The sequence below is a fragment of the Cherax quadricarinatus genome, chromosome 16 (assembly GCF_038502225.1).
Source record: "Cherax quadricarinatus isolate ZL_2023a chromosome 16, ASM3850222v1, whole genome shotgun sequence".
Lineage (NCBI taxonomy): Eukaryota > Metazoa > Arthropoda > Malacostraca > Decapoda > Parastacidae > Cherax > Cherax quadricarinatus.
The window spans coordinates 10359300-10380507 of NC_091307.1; the positions used below are offsets into that span (position 1 = coordinate 10359300).

The 21208-nt window shown below is 45.7% G+C and overlaps 1 protein-coding gene across 3 annotated transcripts in view; it reads right to left on the minus strand.

The window, feature by feature from the left end:
• Positions 1-21208, minus strand: part of LOC128688865 (uncharacterized) — a 368838-nt gene that overhangs the window by 89194 nt on the left and 258436 nt on the right. For all 3 annotated transcript variants that reach the window (XM_070085401.1, XM_070085400.1, XM_053776878.2), the window contains exon 2: positions 6783-6885. In XM_070085401.1, coding sequence (XP_069941502.1) covers positions 6783-6885 — 103 coding nt within the window. The remainder of the gene's footprint in view (positions 1-6782; positions 6886-21208) is intronic.

A 21208-nucleotide genomic window follows, 5' to 3' on the forward strand; every position in this document is an offset into this window, starting at 1 on the left:
TGCAGTAGTACCAAGGTATACAAGGATCCTCGCAGTAGTACCAAGGTATATAAGAATCACTGCAGTAGTACCAAGGTATATAAGAATCACTGCAGTAGTACCAAGGTATATAAGAATCCCTGCAGTAGTACCAAGGTATATAAGAATCACTGCAGTAGTACCAAGGTATATAAGAATCCCTGCAGTAGTACCAAGGTATATAAGAATCACTGCAGTAGTACCAAGGTATATAAGAATCACTGCAGTAGTACCAAGGTATATAAGAATCACTGCAGTAGTACCAAGGTATATAAGAATCACTGCAGTAGTACCAAGGTATATAAGAATCACTGCAGTAGTACCAAGGTATATAAGAATCACTGCAGTAGTACCAAGGTATATAAGAATCACTGCAGTAGTACCAAGGTATATAAGAATCACTGCAGTAGTACCAAGGTATATAAGAATCCCTGCAGTAGTACCAAGGTATATAAGAATCACTGCAGTAGTACCAAGGTATATAAGAATCACTGCAGTAGTACCAAGGTATATAAGAATCACTGCAGTAGTACCAAGGTATATAAGAATCACTGCAGTAGTACCGATGAAATTATACATATAAAGCACTGTAGGCACCAGAAGAGGTGATCAGGAACTGAACTGAGGAACTTATCCGGTTCCCTCTTGAAGACAGCCAGAGGTCTGTTGGTAATCCCTTATGAATGAAGGGAGGATGCTGAATAGTCTTGGTCCCTGCACACTTACTAAGCAATCTCTTTAGTATGCTCATTGCGCCTTTGCTTTTCCCATGGAGGTATTTTGTACCGTCGGCCGAGCCTCTGGTTCTTGTAGTAATTTCAGAATGCAGGTTCGAAATTAATCCCTCCAGAATTTCCCAGGTGTAAAATTATGATGCGCCTCTCCTCCCTACTGTATAGGGACAATAGTTCAAGGGGCTTCAAGTATTTCTAACAAGTTCGGTGCATGACACTGCTGTGATCCCTAAAAGTGAAAGCTGACATTATCACTCCTATGTCCCTCACATTAATCTTCTGATTTACCGAGTCGTTTGAGTTTTTTTTTTCTGTCCTATAGTTTTTTATTTCCTTAGTTTTGGATAAGTTCTTCAATTCAGTCCCTGTGGTGCCGACAAGAACTGAACTGAGGAACTTATCCAAAAGCTCTCCTTTCACTCTTCACGGTGAGAACAAAAAAATATATATAGCTTCATCTGATTACCGAAAACACATCCATAACAAAATCTTTGACAGTCAAAGACGCGACGAAGTGAGAATTAAGCTCAATATTCCATTGATACTGATCCTGTTGTCTTATCAAGTTCCGAGGGAACTTGATAAGTTCAAGTCAATTTCTGTCCAGCCGGACTGTGACGCACTAACAGCCTGGTTGATTAGGCCACCAACCGGGAGGTCTGGTCCGGGATCAGGCAGCAGGGGGCGGAGATCCCTGGGATGGTCTTCAGGTAACCTTCAGGTAACTTGCTTTCATCATTTCATTAACAATTCGAGTCATCCTGGTTGGTTTTCCCACGTTCAACTCGCTGCGTCATTCACTACCTTCATATTCTCCACGCATCTGATTCATCTCTTTCCACTCTCTCAAGCATTAGATTGCTTCGTTAATTTTATCTGCTTTACTTGAAGTCGATTCCAGGGATCACCGACCCTGCGAGCCTGTCCCAGACCAGGCCTCCTGGTTGTTAGCCTTATCCACCCGACTGTTCGTGCTACCCGCACACAGTCCAATGTAGGCAACTGAGGATAGCCAGGGGTCTGCTGGCAATATCCTCTTGCACGATGGGAGAACGATGAAGAGTCGTGGTCCCTTTACAGTTAATGAATTATCTGGGTAGTCATCGAGCCCCCTGGTTTTTACCGGAGGTATCTTGTATCAACATCCGGGGTCCCAGACTTTTCAACATCTTACCAGAAGATATCAGAAACACTGCTGGAACAAGTGTAGAAGCCTTCAAGAGGAAACTAGACAAGTATCTTCACCAGGTGCCAGATCAACCAGGCTGTGATGGATATGTGGGGCAGCGGGCCTCCAGCAGCAACAGCCTGGTTGACCAGGCGAGCACCAGACGAATCTGGCCTATGGCCGGGCTCAGAGTAGATAGACTCTCGAAATTCTTCAAAGGTATATCAAAGGTATATTGTGACAAGTCTCATATTTTCAGATGGAGTGATTTTGGTGTGCTGGTTTGGCACCAGTCTCTAAGATTTCCAAGGTGTAAACTTCTCGTCCACGTTCCTATATATACCCTATATATACCCTATATATACCCTATATATACACAGCAATATTGCAGCAGCGAGAGGACGAGTGATGTGCAGAGTATCCTTGGCTTGGCCGCTCTTATGAAAGTTATAGTCAGCCTCCCTATTATTTTCCTTGCACCTGAGATATCAACAATGTTACGAGTCTTGAATTTGACATTCGCCTATATTATTACTCTTAAGTTTTTCACATTAGACTTCTGCGCTGCTGAGTAATTTGGGTTTATTTTATTAACTGAGCTCGTTTTCATTTCCTCAATTTTACCACAATATTGTAACTGGAGTTTGTCCTCACAGAACATCCTACTGCTATCAGTGGCCCACTGGAAGACTTGGTTTATATCGCCTAGGAGGCTAGCCTTGCCTTCTGTGGATGCCAGTCTCATGCAAAATACCTCCAGTAACAAGCAGGGGCGCGACGAATGCAGAGATAACTCTTTGGGTGTCAGAAGTTCCCGACTCCTCAACTTCCTTTCTCCATGCATAAAATAAATTACCAATAAACTTCTGTCGTCAAGTGAGAACTAGAGAAGTTCCTCAAATCAGTTTCTGACTAGTCAGCTGCTGTTTGTATGTAGGACTGTATGCAGCCAGTAGTAACAACCTGGTTGATTAGGCCTTGATCCACCAGGAAGCCTTTACCTTTAATATATCTTTGAGGAGTTTCGAGAGTTTTTCTACTCCAGGAGCTTGGCCCTTGGCCAGGCTTGTCTGGTGCTTGCCTGGTCAACCATGCTCTTGCTGCTGGCGGCCCGTTGGCTTGCATATCCGTCACAGCCTGGTTGATCTAGGACCTGGTGAAGATACTTATCCGGTTTACTTTTGAAGACTTCTATACTTGTCCTAGAATTGTTTCTGATATCTTCGGGTAAAATGCTAAATAATCTGGGGCCATGCATGTTGATACAATGTTTTCTTATTGTACCCACGGCGCCCCTGCTTTTCATTGGGTTTGTTTAACACTTTCTACCATATTTCTCATGCCAGTATTTTATGGCAGTGTACAGATTTGTGACCTGACCCTCAAGTACTTTCCAAGTATGTAAAGTAAAAGGACACAAGTGTAACTAATGTGACATTTTATTGTGGCAACGTTTCGCTCTCCAAGAGCTTTAAGCCGTTACAAACAGTACATGGACACAGAGGGTATATATAGGCTCTGAGTGAGGTGCAATACTAGCAGCAGCAGCAGCAGCAGCAGCAGCAGCAGCAGCAGCAGCAGCAGCAGCAGCACAATATGGTAGAACAAATAACTCGCACATGAGTAAAAGGACATAAAAGTTATTACTTGGGTAACATAATGTATACTTTCCAAGTATACATTATCTTGTATCACACAATGCTCCAGCAACTGTCATAACTCAACCATTCCTTCATTTGTTGTTGTTCTACATTCCATTTTACCTTTAACCTCTTTCTTATGCTCCATTTACTTTAACCTTCATTATTTTCACATTTGTAAAAATCTTCCAAACTACTCCCTTACTAGCACTATATACATTCTATCATTGTTGTCGTATGATGCAGCCACCTCCCAGCAACCACAACCACACACTAACACCGTGTGATGCAGCCACCTCCCAGCAACCACAACCACACACTAACACCGTGTGATGCAGCCACCTCCCAGCAACCACAACCACACACTAACACCGTGTGATGCAGCCACCTCCCAGCAACCACAACCACACACTAACACCGTGTGATGCAGCCACCTCCCAGCAACCACGACCACACACTAACACCGTGTGATGGAGCCACCTCCCAGCAACCACGACCACACACTAACACCGTGTGATGGAGCCACCTCCCAGCAACCACGACCACACACTAACACCGTGTGATGCAGCCACCTCCCAGCAACCACAACCACACACTAACACTACTACAGTAAGTCCACACTGCACCTAGTTCACAACCTTTTTCTCACTCTACACAATTTTCTTTCCAACAACTTTTCACACTTCTCATACATCTCCCAACCTGTTAATTCAAGCACATTGGATTATGTATCAACACAAATTAGATGATAAAATTCTCGACCCATATACGAAGACAATGTGTTGTGTCAACACTCGGCAAGTGTGACAGTTCATGACTACTGTATTACGTTACCATCAAGGCATAAGGGCCTTCCCTCCCGGGTGTGTTATCCTCGCTCTAAATCCCTGAGAGTTGGCCCTCAAAATGTTGCTACAAGGTATAACATATAACAGACTGGCCTCAGTCACAGCTTTGAGAACAGAGGCACTTTCGAAACCTGTAAAAGGTGTTCCAGTTATAGACCACAGTTCTGGGAAATATTAGGGATGTTTCCATAAGACACCTGCCGTTCATGTTCACCCATCAGTATAAAATAGGTACCTGGGTGTTAGTCGACTGGTGTGGGTCGCATCCTGGGACAAAATTGACCTAATTGTAATAAAGGTATTATTACTATTATTATTATTATTTCACTAATATGAGGGTAGTAACTAGTTACTCCACAGCCACATAAGAAAAAAAAGAAGACTGTGAAGAAGCACTGATAAGGCTGATGGAGAGAGGGAGGGAAGCCGACGAAGAATGAGAGAGAAAATTATTCAAAGTGCTTAGCAAAAATTTCAGAGAGATTGTCACAGCACAGATTTGCTGTTTACCTTGGTCCAGCATGCTGTTGTTTACCTTGGTCCAGCATGTTGTTGTTTACCCTGGCCCAGCATGTTGTTGTTTACCCAGGCCCAGCATGTTGTTGTTTACCCAGGCCCAGCATGTTTACCCTGGCCCAGCATGCTGCTGTTTACCCTGGCCCAGCATGTTGTTTACCCTGGCCCAGCATATTGTTTACCCTGGCCCAGCATGCTGCTGTTTACCCTGGCCCAGCATGTTGTTGTTTACCCTGGTCCAGCATGTTTACCCTGGCCCAGCATGTTGTTTACCCTGGCCCAGCATGTTGTTGTTTACCCTGGCCCAGCATGATGTTGTTTACCCTGGCCCAGCATGTTGTTGTTTACCCTGGCCCAGCATGTTGTTGTTTACCCTGGCCCAGCATGTTGTTTACCCTGGCCCAGCATATTTACCCTGGCCCAGCATGCTGTTGTTTACCCTGGCCCAGCATGTTGTTGTTTACCCTGGCCCAGCATGTTGTTGTTTACCCTGGTCCAGCATGTTTACCCTGACCCAGCATGTTGTTTACCCTGGCCCAGCATGCTGTTTACCCTGGCCCAGCATGCTTTTACCCTGGCCCAGCATGATGTTGTTTACCCTGGCCCAGCATGCTGTTTACCCTGGCCTAGCATGCTGTTGTTTACCCTGGCCCAGCATGCTGTTGTTTACCCTGGCCCAGCATGCTGTTGTTTACCCTGGCCCAGCATGCTGTTGTTTATCCTGGCCCAGCATGCTGTTGTTTACCCTGGCCCAGCATGCTGTTGTTTACCCTGGCCCAGCATGTTGTTTACCCTGGCCCAGCATGCTGTTGTTTACCCTGGCCCAGCATGCTGTTGTTTACCCTGGCCCAGCATGTTTACCCTGGCCCAGCATGCTGTTGTTTACCCTGGTCCAGCATGTTTACCCTGGCCCAGCATGTTGTTTACCCTGGCCCAGCATGTTTACCCTGGCCCAGCATGTTGTTTACCCTGGCCCAGCATGTTGTTGTTTACCCTGGCCCAGCATGTTGTTGTTTACCCTGGCCCAGCATGTTTACCCTGGTCCAGCATGTTGTTTACCCTGGCCCAGCATGTTGTTTACCCTGGTCCAGCATGTTGTTTACCCTGGCCCAGCATGTTGTTTACCCTGGCCCAGCATGTTTACCCTGGCCCAGCATGTTGTTTACCCTGGCCCAGCATGCTGTTGTTTACCCTGGCCCAGCATGCTGTTGTTTACCCTGGCCCAGCATATTGTTGTTTACCCTGGCCCAGCATCCAGCATGTTGTTTACCCTGGCCCAGCATCCAGCATTGTTTTGCATGTTGCCCTGGCCCAGCATATGGCCCAGCATGTTGTTTACCCTGGGCCAGCAGGATGTTGTTTACCCTGGCCCAGCATGCTGTTGTTTACCCTGGCCCAGCATATTGTTGTTTACCCTGGCCCAGCATGCTGTTGTTTACCCTGGCCCAGCATGTTGTTTACCCTGGCCCAGCATGCTGTTGTTTACCCTGGCCCAGCATGCTGTTGTTTACCCTGGCCCAGCATGCTGTTGTTTACCCTGGCCCAGCATGCTGCTGTTTATCCTGGCCCAGCATGCTGCTGTTTTCCCTGTGGACCAACAGATCCAAGACTGGTGAGCCATCTCCACACATGCTTAATTCAGTTGGTGTACGGTCTTGTTCCTCACTGGAGGGTTGGCGGCGCCTATAACTTTTGCCTTTTTTTAAAAGTTACATTTATCAGTGATTCCAATAGAAATTTGCATAGTCGTTACAAGGAGAATTATTATAATCATAACTAAGCGCTAAACCCACACGGGGCATACAACACTGCAAGAAGAAGGTTCGTGACAGTCACACAGTGTGATGGAGGTACTCACGCCCACTAGCAGAAGAGATGGAGGTTTGTGACAATCACAGCCGCCAGCACGCTCCGCCTGGTCCACCAGGTTACCGATGAAGCTACGTAGCGCCTGCAGGTGCCTGTGGCAGGAACAACAACCAAACATTAGTGTCACACTCCCTATAATCTCACCAATAACACAAAGCTACACCTCCTTGCAAACACAGTCAATAGTAATTACAATAATATTGATAATTACAGCTATAATAAGAGTAATAATACCACCGATAATATATATTTCTTACTGATACATTACCTGATATTTGATACTGTATGGAAGTACTACACTCTCTGGCGGAGGCTCGATCCTCCGTCCTGTAACTGCCAAACATGCTATCACCTAACTATACTCACCTTACTCAACATTACTCACAACTTGAGAAAATTGTTAAGGTTCCAATCCAGGAACATCTGCCTCTCTCATCAGACACAGAAGACCATGGTGGCTCCGGTGAGTCTAGAACCAATATTGGTGCAGCGTCTCAGATCCTGTCACAGGTACTGTTGATGCTAGTGAAGGCGACCCTGGTGGTACTAGGGTGGATGTAGACATTTGTACTAGTGAAGCTGGTGATAGTACTAGCGCTGATGCTGTTAGTGTTGGTTGTCTCTGGTACACATTTAGAAATTATTCTGGTTGGAAACACGGACAACCAAAGCCACGACCAACGGAAGCCTGATGTGTGTATATTTTGTTCTTGGGGCGTCTACAAATACGGCACTACTGGGACTAAGAGAAAGGGAACTAGAATGCACAATAATCCCAAGAAATTTGGAAATCTGAAAGGAACATGTTTCAGGTCCTGCAAGCTCACCCAGCCCAAAGTGTGCCACAGTTCAGTAAATAAAGAACAAGTGCGACCATGGTATGATTGCAAACAAAATGCGTGTAAAAGGTATAACTGGTAAAGTGGGCATGTGGATATTTAACTTCTTAAATATAATCCAGAGCAGTAGTATTAAATAGAGTGCAGTCAGAGGCTGCCACTTTGAAAAGCTCTGTTGCTCAAGACAGTACTCGCCCCCTACTTCTGTTTCTCATTCTTATAACCGATATAGACAATGACATGAATCATAAATGACACCAGAAGCTCTATGAAAGTTGCGTCCATCAAAGGCATTATAAATCTTTAAAGCGGAAAAAAAGTATGTCAGTGGACCTCACTATAAGATAGTACAGAAAAAAATCGAATCATTCAACAGAGCAAAAGTTCCACGAGAGAGATTTAGAAGTACTGATGCCAGAAGATCTCACAATCAAGGATTACAACAATATTGCTATTACTACCACAATGAAAAAATGATAGGCTGGATAATTAACTTTCAAGACAAGAGATACTGAGCCAATGATGATACTCTACGAGTCGCTTGTTCTCTCCAGGTTGGAACACTGATGTATACTAACAGCTCCATTAAATGGAGGCGAAACTACCGAGTTAGAAAATGTACAGAACTTTTACTGCCTCTATACACACAAACATTCGAACTACTGGAAACGCCTGAAATCCCCTCAACAGCATTTCTTGGAACACAGACGAGAAAGCTACATCATAATTTACACCTGGAAAATCTGGAGGGAATGGTCCCAAACCTGCACATCTGAATCAATCTTTGTGAAAGCACGAGACTTGGTAAACAGCAGAGGCACGACGAGTATACTAAGAGAGAACTCGTTGAGCTTCAGAAGTCCCCGAAACTTCAACGTCCTCCCTCGAAGTACCAATAAACCTCTGCTTGTCTTCAAGATGGAACTGGATAAGTCCTCAAATCAGTGCCTGACCAACCGGGTTGTAATTCGTACGTTAGATTGAGGGGGGCCAGCATTAACAGCTTGGTTGATCAGTTTTTGATCTACCATGACCGGGGAATTGACCCCAGGTAACATCCTTCAGGTATCACCAGTGACATAAACCCGGATATACACGGGCTTCAGACTTTCTTGTACATAAGTATAAGTGAAGTACTTATCATATACCCTCCTGCAACACACTTATCTTGATAATCATGTTGAAAAACTTTAAAAGTTCCCAAGTATTAAAAAACTATATCTATGTATATTTATATAATAACCTTTTGTTGTGGCGCCTTCACTGGAACAGAGCTTTCCCAGCACCAACAACATAATTGATCAGACCATCAACCAGGATGCCTGGTCAATGACCAGTGGCAATTAATTCATTTAATCAACAACAAACAACAAAGGTCTAACAAAGATTCACTATGACTTCTAGTAACATGTGGTGCTGGGATGGGGAGAGGAGGCTGGCTTACAATTAATTAGCCGCCCAGGCAAAAAACTTGGACAAACTTGTAAGACTGGTGCAATATGCGGTTGTTGCAGTATTGCAACACACTTTAAGGCACTTGCGGAGGATATTGAAGCTGATTATAAAGATGCCACACTGCACACTGAGGTCTGATAATAAAAGTGTTTTGCGAGGTTCCACATGATGCAACGTATAAGACAGTTGATAAAGTCAAGAAATGCACATACACACCATTAATGAAAAGCTTAGCTGTTACTGGCTTGATCATTTATAAAAGTTTTAAAATCATAGTAAGATCATGACTTAAGTTACAATTTTCAGGACTGGCTGAGAAATGCAGTGTCACATCTCACATTAAACTCGGTGATAAACGTTACTAATATCTTCTATGTTTAAATATATCATTCGTGATTATAACATTTTTATCATCTTTGTTAATTTCCAAATTTAACTGAAAGAATTTTTTTTCCTTAAGTAATAGTAACTGGAGCCATAGTGGAGCCCTTAAAGGAGGTGTAGGTAATGAACCAATGCTGGAAGATTTGACCACATCCTCAATGTTTAGTTCTCCTACCTCAGGTTGGCAGACTTGGTTCTGCCTTCTTGAGTTCTAACATTTCTGGACTTATAATAATGTATGGCACTTGCCTCTACCCCACACTGCCCCAGGCCCTGACTCATGGAACTCCATATTCATCAAGAACTGCAAGAAGACATTATCTTGTGCCTTGAATATTCTATAGAGAAGGAACCTGGACACAGGAATCATCTCTCAGTCCTTTAAAACCACTGACAGCCCCACGCCACAAAGGTAGCAGGCAGTAATCACACACACACAAAAAAAAACTATAGACCGATAGCGCTGACATCCCTCATTATCAAAATCTCGGAGGGTCTCAAGTAGCAAGATTACTAATCACATGAAATCTCAACAACTTCACAACCAAAGGGTTAAGAGCAGGTTGCTCCTGCCTCTCGTAATTGCTTGACCGTCATGCCATGGTATGAGACGCAGTGGAAGACGACCAAAATGCAGATGCAGTTTACTCTGATTTTGCAAAAGCCTTTCACAAGCGTGACCATGGTAAAATAGCTCACAAAATGTGTGCAAAAGGAATAACTGGAAAAGTAGGCAGATGGCTATTTAATTTTCTGCCGAACAGAATCCAGTGTAACAGTGAAGAGAGTGAACAGCTGCTCCTCAAGACACAGTACTGGCTCCTATTCTCTTCCTCATTCTCATATCCCACATAGACAGTGACATAACTCATAATACAGTATCGTCCTTTGAAGACGATACTAGAATCTACACGAGTTGCATCCACTGAGGGTACGTTAAAACTTCAAGCTTATATAAACAGTCTTCAATATAATGTTCAATAACAAGTTTCAGTTACTCCGTTATGAAAAGATTGAGGAAATAAAGAATGGAACGGAGTATAAAGCCAACTCGAATCAATCAACAGAGCGCATGACTAACTTGAGAGACTTAACACTATCACAACCGCAAGAAAAACAACAGGCTGGAAAACTAGAATCTTCAAAACAAGGGATGCCAGGCTAGTGATGATGATAGTCTTCAAATCACTTTTTCTTTCCAAGCTGGAGTACTGCTGTGTTCTTAACTCCGTTCAAGGGAGGCCCAGGATGGAGGCTGCAGGATATGCAGAGAACCTTCCCTGCCAGCACAGAATCAATTAAGCACCTTAATTACCGGGAACGTTTGAACTCCCTTGATCTGTACTTTTTTGGAACGTAGGCGAAATACATTATAGTGTACACACAGAAAATTTCAGAAGGATTGGTCCCAAATATGCACACACAAATGATTTCACATGAAACAAATACCTGTGACCGGTTTTAATAAGGGCTCCCTATCTGGCAGCCCGACCTCGCCCTCCCTCGTACATACAGGTAATTACCAACTAACCTCTGCCTGTCTTCAAGATAGAACTGGACAAGTTCTTCAAATCAGTTCCTAACCAGCCGGACTGTGGTTCGTACGCTGGATTGTGTGCGGATAGCAGTAACAGTCTAGTTGATCAGGCCTTGATACATTAGGCCATCAGGTCTGGAACGGGGCCGCGGGGGTGTACACCCTCGGAAACGTGTTTCAGGCATCATACAGAATACGGAAGCAGCACACTGGTGATGCAAGCTATGTTGTTAGCAAAAATATGAAGGAGAGGTGTAGCGAGTGTGAGGCCAGGGAGAACCTCTTGATCCTGGACGGGACGGCGGCGGCAGCAGCAGCGCAGTTCAGTGCACTCTGCAGCCTTACTACTGGCCGCCGCCTCTCAACGTTCGCCCCAGGCACCGACGTCGTCTTCCAGCACACAGTAAACCTGCAGTCACTCCTCAACCTTTATTATCAGTGACCAACTCAGTTTATATATGCAGAGACTAGTCTAAACTACCTGGTACAGTACATAAAACAGGTTGTTAGTGCCAGACTTTGAAGGTTAGAGGAGGTATCTGCTGTCTGCCTCATGCTGAAGTTGTCTTGTAAGTGTAGACAGACCAGACTGGAGGTGAAGGTACTGACCATAGCCACTCCATGATCAGTCTACCGTGTAGACAGACCAGACTGGAGGTGAAGGTACTGACCATAGCCACTAAATGATCAGTCTACCGTGTAGACAGGCCAGACTGTATGTAGACGAAGCTACTGACCATGGTCCAACGCCCATGATTAGGCTGCTGGCCTAATCAGTTAGACTATTTATGGTAGCAACAAGCAGTCTATTATTAACACCAGTGCACGGCTGATCATGAACTGTCTGCAAGAACCAGTCAGGTTCTTTCTTGAAAACAGTTAGGCATCTGCTGGTAAATTTGCATTATAAAAGATTTTTTTTAAACCTCAGACCATTTACATTTACTGATATACCTTTACCTTTGACGAGTTCCGAGTTTTTCTACTCCCTAAACCCTGCCATGGGCCAGGTTTGTCTAGTGCTTACTTGATCAACCAGGCTGTTACTGCTGATGGTCCGCTGACCCACATATCCATCACAGTCTGGTTGATCTGGAACCTGCTGAAGATACTTGTCCAGTTTCCTGATGAAGATTTCTACACTTGTCCTAGCAGTTTCTGATATCTACTGGATGTTGAATAATCTGGTGTCCACTGCACCTCTACTTTTCACTGGGCAGTGCGCACATTTGGGACAAGGCCCTCAAGTACTCTTCAGGTATATATTATAAGTCTCTCCTCCGCTCCAATGAGTAAATATTTAAGACTTTAAAGCATTCCCAGTAATTTAAATACTTTATTGCCTCTATGCGGGCCGTATACGATATTTACTTTTGTTCCAGCTCTTATTTCTCTTGCCCTGAACGAGGCTGTCAACACTTGAGCAATGTTCAAAATTAGGGAGCACAAACGATTTGAAAAGTGTCATGACATTATTTCCCCTCGTTTTGAAAGTTCTCATTATCTACCTCGTCATCCTTCTGGTTGTCGAGACCTTGGTCTTGTGTTCTTTGAAGGAAATGTCAACTGACAATTATTCCCAGGTCTTTCCCGTGTTACTATCAGAACAGAAAGGTCCTGCTAGTAACACTAGATAACTAACATTCAAAATAAGAGATGCCAAGCCAAGGCTGATACTTTTTAAGGCAACTGTACTCTCTAGACGGGAATATTGCTGTAGAGTGAGTTATCTTAGTGTGGCTCTTGTAAACAGCAATTTCAGTGTGTAGATTTGGAACAAGTTCCTCCAGGATTTTCCAGGAATAGATAATAGTGTTATTCTCGTTTGCATTCTAGGGCATACAGTAAAGTTTGAGGTAGCAATAGTAACATTTCGATCCTTGAATATGGAGCATTCAATCACAGCTCAGTGATTTTCATTTTTGTAACATGTGTTTTATTTTTAAGAAAAATCTGGAACCTTTGAACAGTTCTCTGATTCTTCGTCTTCGCCCGTCAAGGAAGCGTCTCTCTCTAACTTGCACATTATCTTCCTGTTTCTAAATATGAGATTGAAACATACTTCTAGTGCCACTGAGCTCATCCTCTCCAGACACTGGTTTAAATTTGTGTTACTAATACTATTTACCCAATACATTCCAGTAAGAGCATAAACTATTTGGTTCCAGTTGAAGCCGAATTCGTTTAATTAATACACTGTCGTGATCATTCACTTTGAGTTGTTTCAAGTCCAGTGTGATACACGTGTGACCTTCAAATACCGTTACATCCCGTACCAAATACACATTATTTGTGACTATAACGTCAAGGGTACTTGGGTCGACTCTACTCTTTGCTCACTTACGGTGAATTAATCAGTCTAATATTATCTCATTCCATTTCAGGTGTCAAATTGAAATCAACAAGCAGCAGGACGTATCGCAACGAGTTTGTAAGTTTCAAGGCAGTGTTCGATTTTCAATAACTGGGTTTTAAACTACTGGGAAGCTGCATCTGATGTTTTGCATACAAGTGAAATGATTCAATTCCGATTTTTTATTTTTTTTTTTTTATTTTCATGACCAAAATTCCTTAGTTCTTGTGCTCAAGTTCATAGTTTCTGTATTTTTTGTTATGGTTCTCCCACGCTCTCTTGTATCTGTCCTCGGCTCCCCAGTAGATGATTTATCTCCATTGATTCGTTCCCATTCGATTCCTTTCCTTGTTTTATCGTCGTGTCTTTTATGTGATGTGTACTCGCCTAGCTGCACTCAAAAGTGGTTGTCTAGATACATATAACTAATACCAAGTAATTCAAATAGTGGGTAAGTTACTGAATTAGTTGATGTGATGATAGTGTGATAGTGTGAGTGACAGTGTGAGGGGTGTGAGTGACAGTGTGAGGGGTGTGAGTGTGAATATATGAATGTACTCGTGTGTGGGGGGATGGGGCTAGGAGTAAGGTGCGGTAAGGAATCAGACATAGGAAGGAGGGGGGGTTAAAGTGTGTTCTGTTACTCACCCTCCTCCTCCTCCTCCTCCTCCTCCTCCTCCTACAGACAATAATGTCTTTTCTTTATCTTTCTCTCGTGTATGTACAATAAGAATCAGAATATACTCATCAGTAAGGAAGACAGTGTACGTGTGTTATTTGATAATGAAATTATCTTCACATTTTTTTTAAGGGACAATACTACGATACCGCATATACGTTCATATGGATACAGGCATGTATACATACGTGCACAGATACATAGGCCATGCATACATATATAAATACGTGCATGAACCCTTACATGCATGTATGAATACACGTGTGTATGCATGCATACATAAATGCATGTTTGGCAGTAGATGAAGTAGTGTGGTCGCCAGACAAATTGATAACCAGGCCAACTCTCGCGTTATCACACCTCGAACATACTAAATATGCAACATCTATGTATATTTGTGTAATATATTTTAGCAGTAGTGAAGACAGCGAGGGACTAGAGACTAGATGAAGCCAGGGCAGCTACCTGCTACCACAGCGAAGGTATTGCTGCTGCTGCTGTACACTAATGATCTTGGTGAGGGAGGGGGTGGAGTCCTGGTTCCACTTCTGGAGTTGGTGGGGACTGTTGGTGTTTGTCATATATAATATTCTTGACGCACTGAATGAAGCTTGTTTGCACCACTTCTTCAATCTTTGTTCATCCTTCATCCCCTTCCCCTGGGGAGTAAATAAACATTCTCTTACATTTCTCAAGGAGTTTGTTTCTTAGGTTTCCATCTTTGGTCTTTCCTCCTTGAACCGTCTTGTAGGGCAGCATGTCTCTTAACTGTTTTTCCTTAACATTTTGCGTTTGGTAATCATATCGTTCATGGCAGGTTGTCGTGCGCGACCGTCTTCTGCTTCATGGCAGGTTGTTGTGCGCGACCGTCTTCTGCTTCATGGCAGGTTGTTGTGCGCGTCCGTCTTCTGCTTCATGGCAGGTTGTTGTGCGCGTCCGTCTTCTGCTTCATGGCAGGTTGTCGTGCGCGTCCGTCTTCTGCTTCATGGCAGGTTGTTGTGCGCGTCCGTCTTCTGCTTCATGGCAGGTTGTTGTGCGCGTCCGTCTTCTGCTTCATGGCAGGTTGTTGTGCGCGTCCGTCTTCTGATTCATGGCAGGTTGTTGTGCGCGTCCGTCTTCTGCTTCATGGCAGGTTGTCGTGCGCGTCCGTCTTCTGCTTCATGGCAGGTTATTGTGCGCGTCCGTCTTCTGCTTCATGGCGGGCGGTTGTGCGGGTCCGTCTTCTGCTTCATGGCAGGTTGTCGTGCGCGTCCGTCTTCTGCTTCATGGCAGGTTATTGTGCGCGTCCGTCTTCTGCTTCATGGCAGGTTATTGTGCGCGACCGTCTTCTGCTTCATGGCAGGTTGTTGTGCGCGTCCGTCTTCTGCTTCATGGCAGGTTGTTGTGCGCGACCGTCTTCTGCTTCATGGCAGGTTGTTGTGCGCGTCCGTCTTCTGCTTCATGGCAGGTTATTGTGCGCGTCCGTCTTCTGCTTCATGGCAGGTTGTTGTGCGCGTCCGTCTTGTGCTTCATGGCAGGTCACTTCACTTGCCTGAGTCACTCCACACATTACATCACCAGTAGCTCTTACACATGTCTTGTTGAAACATCTATGACTGATTTCATACTTCTTTTATACCCCTACAGCGGCCTCAGGTCAGGCTTCTCTGTGGTCTGTTAGACTAGGCTGTTGTTGTTAGCGGCCCGCTGTGCCACGTAAGCACTACAGTCTATGAATAACTAAAGTATAATGAACACTTGTCAGTGCTCAATAATAACCTACATGGAGACAAACTCAAGAGATTGATTGGTCTGTATAATTCGACCTTCTGGGATCATCTTCAGCCGAAGATGATTCCAGAAGGGGGTCGAAATATACAGATCAATCTGAGTCTTTGTCTCCATGTGGGTTACTGAGCACTCAAGTCTAGTTGATCTGCTACTGACATAGGTAGTAGTCTAGTTCCTTCTGTTCTGGCATTGTTACTGACATGTGCTGGTAGCAAACCTCACAACTTTATCTTTTGCGCATACTTTATCAGGTGGGTCTATATACGCCGTGGAGTGGTACAGAAATATTGTTCGTTTCAGGAATACTTTTCTTGGTGTGCGCTGCCGATGCTGTCGGATTTGGGTGCACCTCAGGCAGTATGACTGTGGTCATACTTAAACCCAAGTGTTTGTCTTTCCCTGATACGAGCAGTTTCTCTCCCTCTAGGCTACTGTCTGGTCGTTCGTCTCCCTTTGTGATCCTCAGTGTTGCCGCCTTATTCTCACGTTCCTCCGTAGGTTTTCTGAAGTTTATAGATAATGACACACAAGAGCCACTACTTCTCCAGATTCTCCCGACATTAATCTGCCTACTATGTAATTTCAAAATTCTCCGATTTTTTTTTTTAAACTGCGTTGGCTTTCTATTATAGGTCTTAAAAAATCCTCTAAACTTCTCTTTATTTCCTTTCCTCACCACTTAAAACCCCTCAAGGTAAAGTATTGTACGTGTTATTATTCCCGTGACTCATCTCTATGTTGGTTATAATGTCTGGTGTTACCTCACCCAAGACTCTCCTCTCTCTTCGTTGTAACTTCATCTACATGTATCACTTACCTATCTACTGTTGAATCCACGAGTCACTGTCCCAACGGTTTAGTCCCAAACCAGGCCTCCTGGGTGGTGATATGATCAATTAGGCTGTTGGTTGTATCCACGCGCAGTCCAACGTGCACACTACAGCCTGGGTAACTCTCCTGTCATCCAGAATCTAAAGCGCAAGCTTTATCTTTCCTGCTGATGCAATTAGCAAGGCAATGGTGGTGTATTGACCCCTCGCAGGCGTCCAACACCATACTGGTCCCCAGGCTTGCCCACTCCCCACCCCTGTGGGGCCAAGATACCCCTCCTCCAGTGCCTAACGTCCCATCTTTGCAACTTACCACTCTCCTGGTGCCAACCCTGACATACCCCACCAGCTCGCCTCCTTTCATCCTCCCAGTGCCCAGTTCTCTCCCCTCCCAGAATCCCCAGTTCCCCTTGTGATCAAAGTTCCATCCTCTCCCCAACCACTTGAAACTAACCACTACATGCCAATTTTGATAAAAAAAAAGTTACAGCAGCGGGTATGGGTTAGTACTAGCGGAGGTTTTTGTAAAGTTGATGTCAGCTGTGACTAGGCTAGTGCCAGTACGTGTTCTTGTTGACATAATGACTACTGTTATGTTAATCAATGTGCAAAACAATCACGGAGAGGTGGGGGCGAGTTGAATTATAGCTCTAGGCCTTTCGTGTTACAAACACATCTGTAGCTTGCAATGTTGCAGAAAAAAGGAAGTCCAAGCAAACATAATCACAGGAAGCGCCCAGCAAGGGCGCTTCCTGTGACTGTGTTTGCTTGGACAACCTCTTTTCTGCAACACTGCAAGCGCCTGATGTGTTGATTGCAACACGAAAGGCCTAGAGCTATCATTCAACACTCCCCCCCTCGTTGTTTTACATCTTGTATCACTTGTTCGCGATTTTTAATCATTATATACACGTAGTTAAACAAGTCATACAAACTTTTCTCTCCCACACCCTCTTTTTCCTGTCTCCTATATATAATTTCTGCTGTCCACAGTGATGATGGAGACATCAACTCTGTTGGAACAAAACATCTCAAGCTGCTGAAGCTGATGAACATTTAGTATCCTACTGAAGTCTCCCAGCTCAGACTGACACAATCTGTCACTGTGACCCATTACTGGGTGATGGAATACGATACAAACAGTTAGCTGTCGTTCCCACTGCGTAACTATCCTATATAATAGGGCAGCAGAACGCTGCAGATGTTTCGGATTTAGCTAAATAAAAGTAACAAAAAAATATATACCCTGGGGTGGCCCGGTGGCTAAAGCTCCCGCTTCACACACGGAGGGCCCGGGTTCGATTCCCGGCGGGTGGTAACATTTCGACACGTTTCCTTACACCTATTGTCCTGTTCACCTAGCAGCAAATAGGTACCTGAGTGTTAGTTGACTGGTGTGGGTCGCATCCTGGGGGACAAGATTAAGGACCCCAATGGAAATAAGTTAGACAGTCCTCGATGACGCACTGACTTTCTTGGGTTATCCTGGGTGGCTAACCCTCCGGGGTTAAAAATCCGAACGAAATCTTGAAATCTTATCTTATCTTAGCCAACAACCACCCTGGCAGCCCCCCCCCCTCCTCTTCCTTGGCATCCACCATTTTCCCCTGGTGCCACCACTGATAAGGTTCAACCTGCCACTGTGGCACCACAACCTCATCCTTCATCTACAACCCCAGCCATGGAACCCTCTACCCCAATAACCCCACACCCTCCCACTAACCCCCAGTTCCCACCCAACAACCACCTTCACGCCCCCACACCTTTTGTTTCTTTAAGAGATAAATTCGCTCTGGAAAATCAGCGAGGCGTTCAGTGGAACAAAAGTCAAGTGTGCAACAACCGTAGAGTTGGTAACGCTGAGTTGTGTTCTTGGGGTTGTGGAGGGGGGAAGCTGTGGGAGTGTCATGTGGGGGGGAAGGGTGTTGTGAGGGAGTGTTGTGAGGGGTGTCATGTGGGGGGAGGGGGTGTTGTGAGGGGGTGTTGTGTGGGGGAAGGGGTGTTGTGTGGGGGAAGGGGTGTTGTGAGGGGGTGTCGTGTGGGGGTGTCATGTGGGGGGAGGGGGTGTCGAATGGGGGAGGGGGTGTCGCATGGGGGAGGGGGTGTTGTGAGGGGGTGTCGCATGGGGAGGGGGTGTCGCATGGGGGAGGGGGTGTTGTGAGGGGGTGTCGCATGGGGGAGGGGGTGTTGTGAGGGGGTGTCGCATGGGGGAGGGGGTGTTGTGACGGGGTGTCGAATGGGGGGAGGGGGTGTTGTGAGGGGGTGTCGCATGGGGGGAGGGGGTGTTGTGAGGGGGTGTCGCATGGGGGAGGGGGTGTTGTGAGGGGGTATCGCATGGGGAGGTGTTGTGAGGGGGTGTCGCATGGGGAGGTGTTGTGAGGGGGTATCGCATGGGGAGGTGTTGTGAGGGGGTGTCGCATGGGGGGAGGGGTGTTGTGAGGGGGTGTCGCATGGGGGAGGGGTGTTGTGAGGGGGTGTCGCATGGGGGAGGGGTGTTGTGAGGGGGTGTCGCATGGGGGGAGGGGGTGTTGTGAGGGGGTGTCGCATGGGGAAAGGGGTTTTGTGAGGGGGTGTCGCATGGGGGAGGGGTGAGGGGGTGTCGCATGGGGGAGGGGGTGTTGTGAGGGGGTGTCGCATGGGGGAGGGAGTGTTGTGAGGGGGTGTCGCATGGGGGAGTGTTGTGAGGGGGTGTCGCATGGGGGAGTGTTGTGAGGGGGTGTCGCATGGGGGAGGGGGTGTTGTGAGGGGGTGTCGCATGGGGGAGGGGGTGTTGTGAGGGGGTGTCGCATGGGGGAGGGGGTGTTGTGAGGGGGTGTCGCATGGGGGAGGGGGTGTCGCATGGGGGAGGGGGTGTCGCATGGGGGAGGGGGTGTTGTGAGGGGGTGTCGCATGGGGGATTGTGAGGGGGTGTCGCATGGGGGAGGGAGTGTTGTGAGGGGGTGTCGTATGGGGGAGGGGGTGTTGTGAGGGGGTGTCGCATGGGGGGGGGTGTTGTGAGGGGGTGTCGCATGGGGGAGGGGGTATTGTGAGGGTGTCGCATGAAGGAGGGGGTGTTGTGAGGGGGTGTCGCATGGGGGGGTGTTGAGGGGGTGTCGCATGGGGGAGGGGGTGTTGTGAGGGGGTGTCGCATGGGGGAGGGGGTGTTGTGAGGGGGTGTCGCATGGGGGAGGGGGTGTTGTGAGGGGGTGTCGCATGGGGGAGGGGGTGTTGTGAGGGGGTGTCGCATGGGGGAGGGGGTATTGTGAGGGTGTCGCATGAAGGAGGGGGTGTTGTGAGGGGGTGTCGTATGGGGGAGGGGGTGTTGTGAGGGGGTGTCGCATGGGGGAGGGGGTGTTGTGAGAGACTGATGTTGAAGATGGTGTGAAGAGTAGTCAGTCTCATGAGATCCACATTAAAGACTAACAATGAAACACTGATACCCGGGTACAAGCTACTTAGATGTAACCGGACAAGACAAACAAACAGACATAGGTCTGTATGTTAAAGATTCGCTCATTTGCACTGAGTTACTTAACACAGCAAATGATTAAGTAAAAGTTTTGGCAGAATAGACTGAAAACCATAGCCTATCTACTGTACCTGTACATGTATATACCACCAGATGCAACTTCCCAACAGTTTAAAGACCAATTATTGAAAATTTAGCTCTGTCTGGAAAATCTCTCAAACCAGGTCCTAAATATCCTGTTATTTGGTGATTTCAACTGAAGATATCTAAAATGGGAGAAAGTATCAAGTACTGTAGCGGAAGTGTGGTAGCCACAGTGTGGAGGAACAGTCTCACATATATGAACTATTGTGTCTATTATTAATTCTTGTAGATCAATGGTTCAGAGAACCAACAAGTTGATAAATTAGACATGTGCAACACTTGGGTATCTTTAATGAGGAAATGTTTCGCCACACAGTGGCTTCATCAGTCCATACAAAGGAGAATCGTGAAGAACAGGAGTAGTTTGAGGTAATCAGTCCCTAAGCCTTGAGTCGATGTAATCAGTCTTGAAAAGAATACAGGATATGCGCGAAGAAGTGGCTTATATATCAACTTCTTGTTAGGTAAGACATATATGCAACAGTTAGGTAACTGTTGCATGTGTGTCTTACCTAACAACCTGTCGGTATTTTATACCATTTTAATGCTCACTCTGTCAGACACTACAACACAAGGGTATCTTGGTACAGACCTGAAATCAACTTCAACAACCTCTACTAGTGAGAATGGCTGGATTTGAGAGGGACCTGACCTCTCAACGTCTACATTCTTACCTCTACTAGTGACCTACGTCTCACCTCCTGGCGCTATATAAGGCTCCATCCTGTCACTTCAACTCCATATTGTTTCAGACTATGGAACAATACTCTTCTCCAGACTGAGGGACTGGCCACCTCAAAACTTCAAGGGTGATGGACTGATTACATCGTCTTCAAGTCTCTTCTGCTTCTATCATCTTTTCTGTACTCGACTGAAGAAGCCTACTGTGTAGGCAAAACGTTTCGAAATAAAGATACCTAACTGTTGCATATGTGTCTTACCTAACAACATGTCGGTATTTTATACCATTTTAATG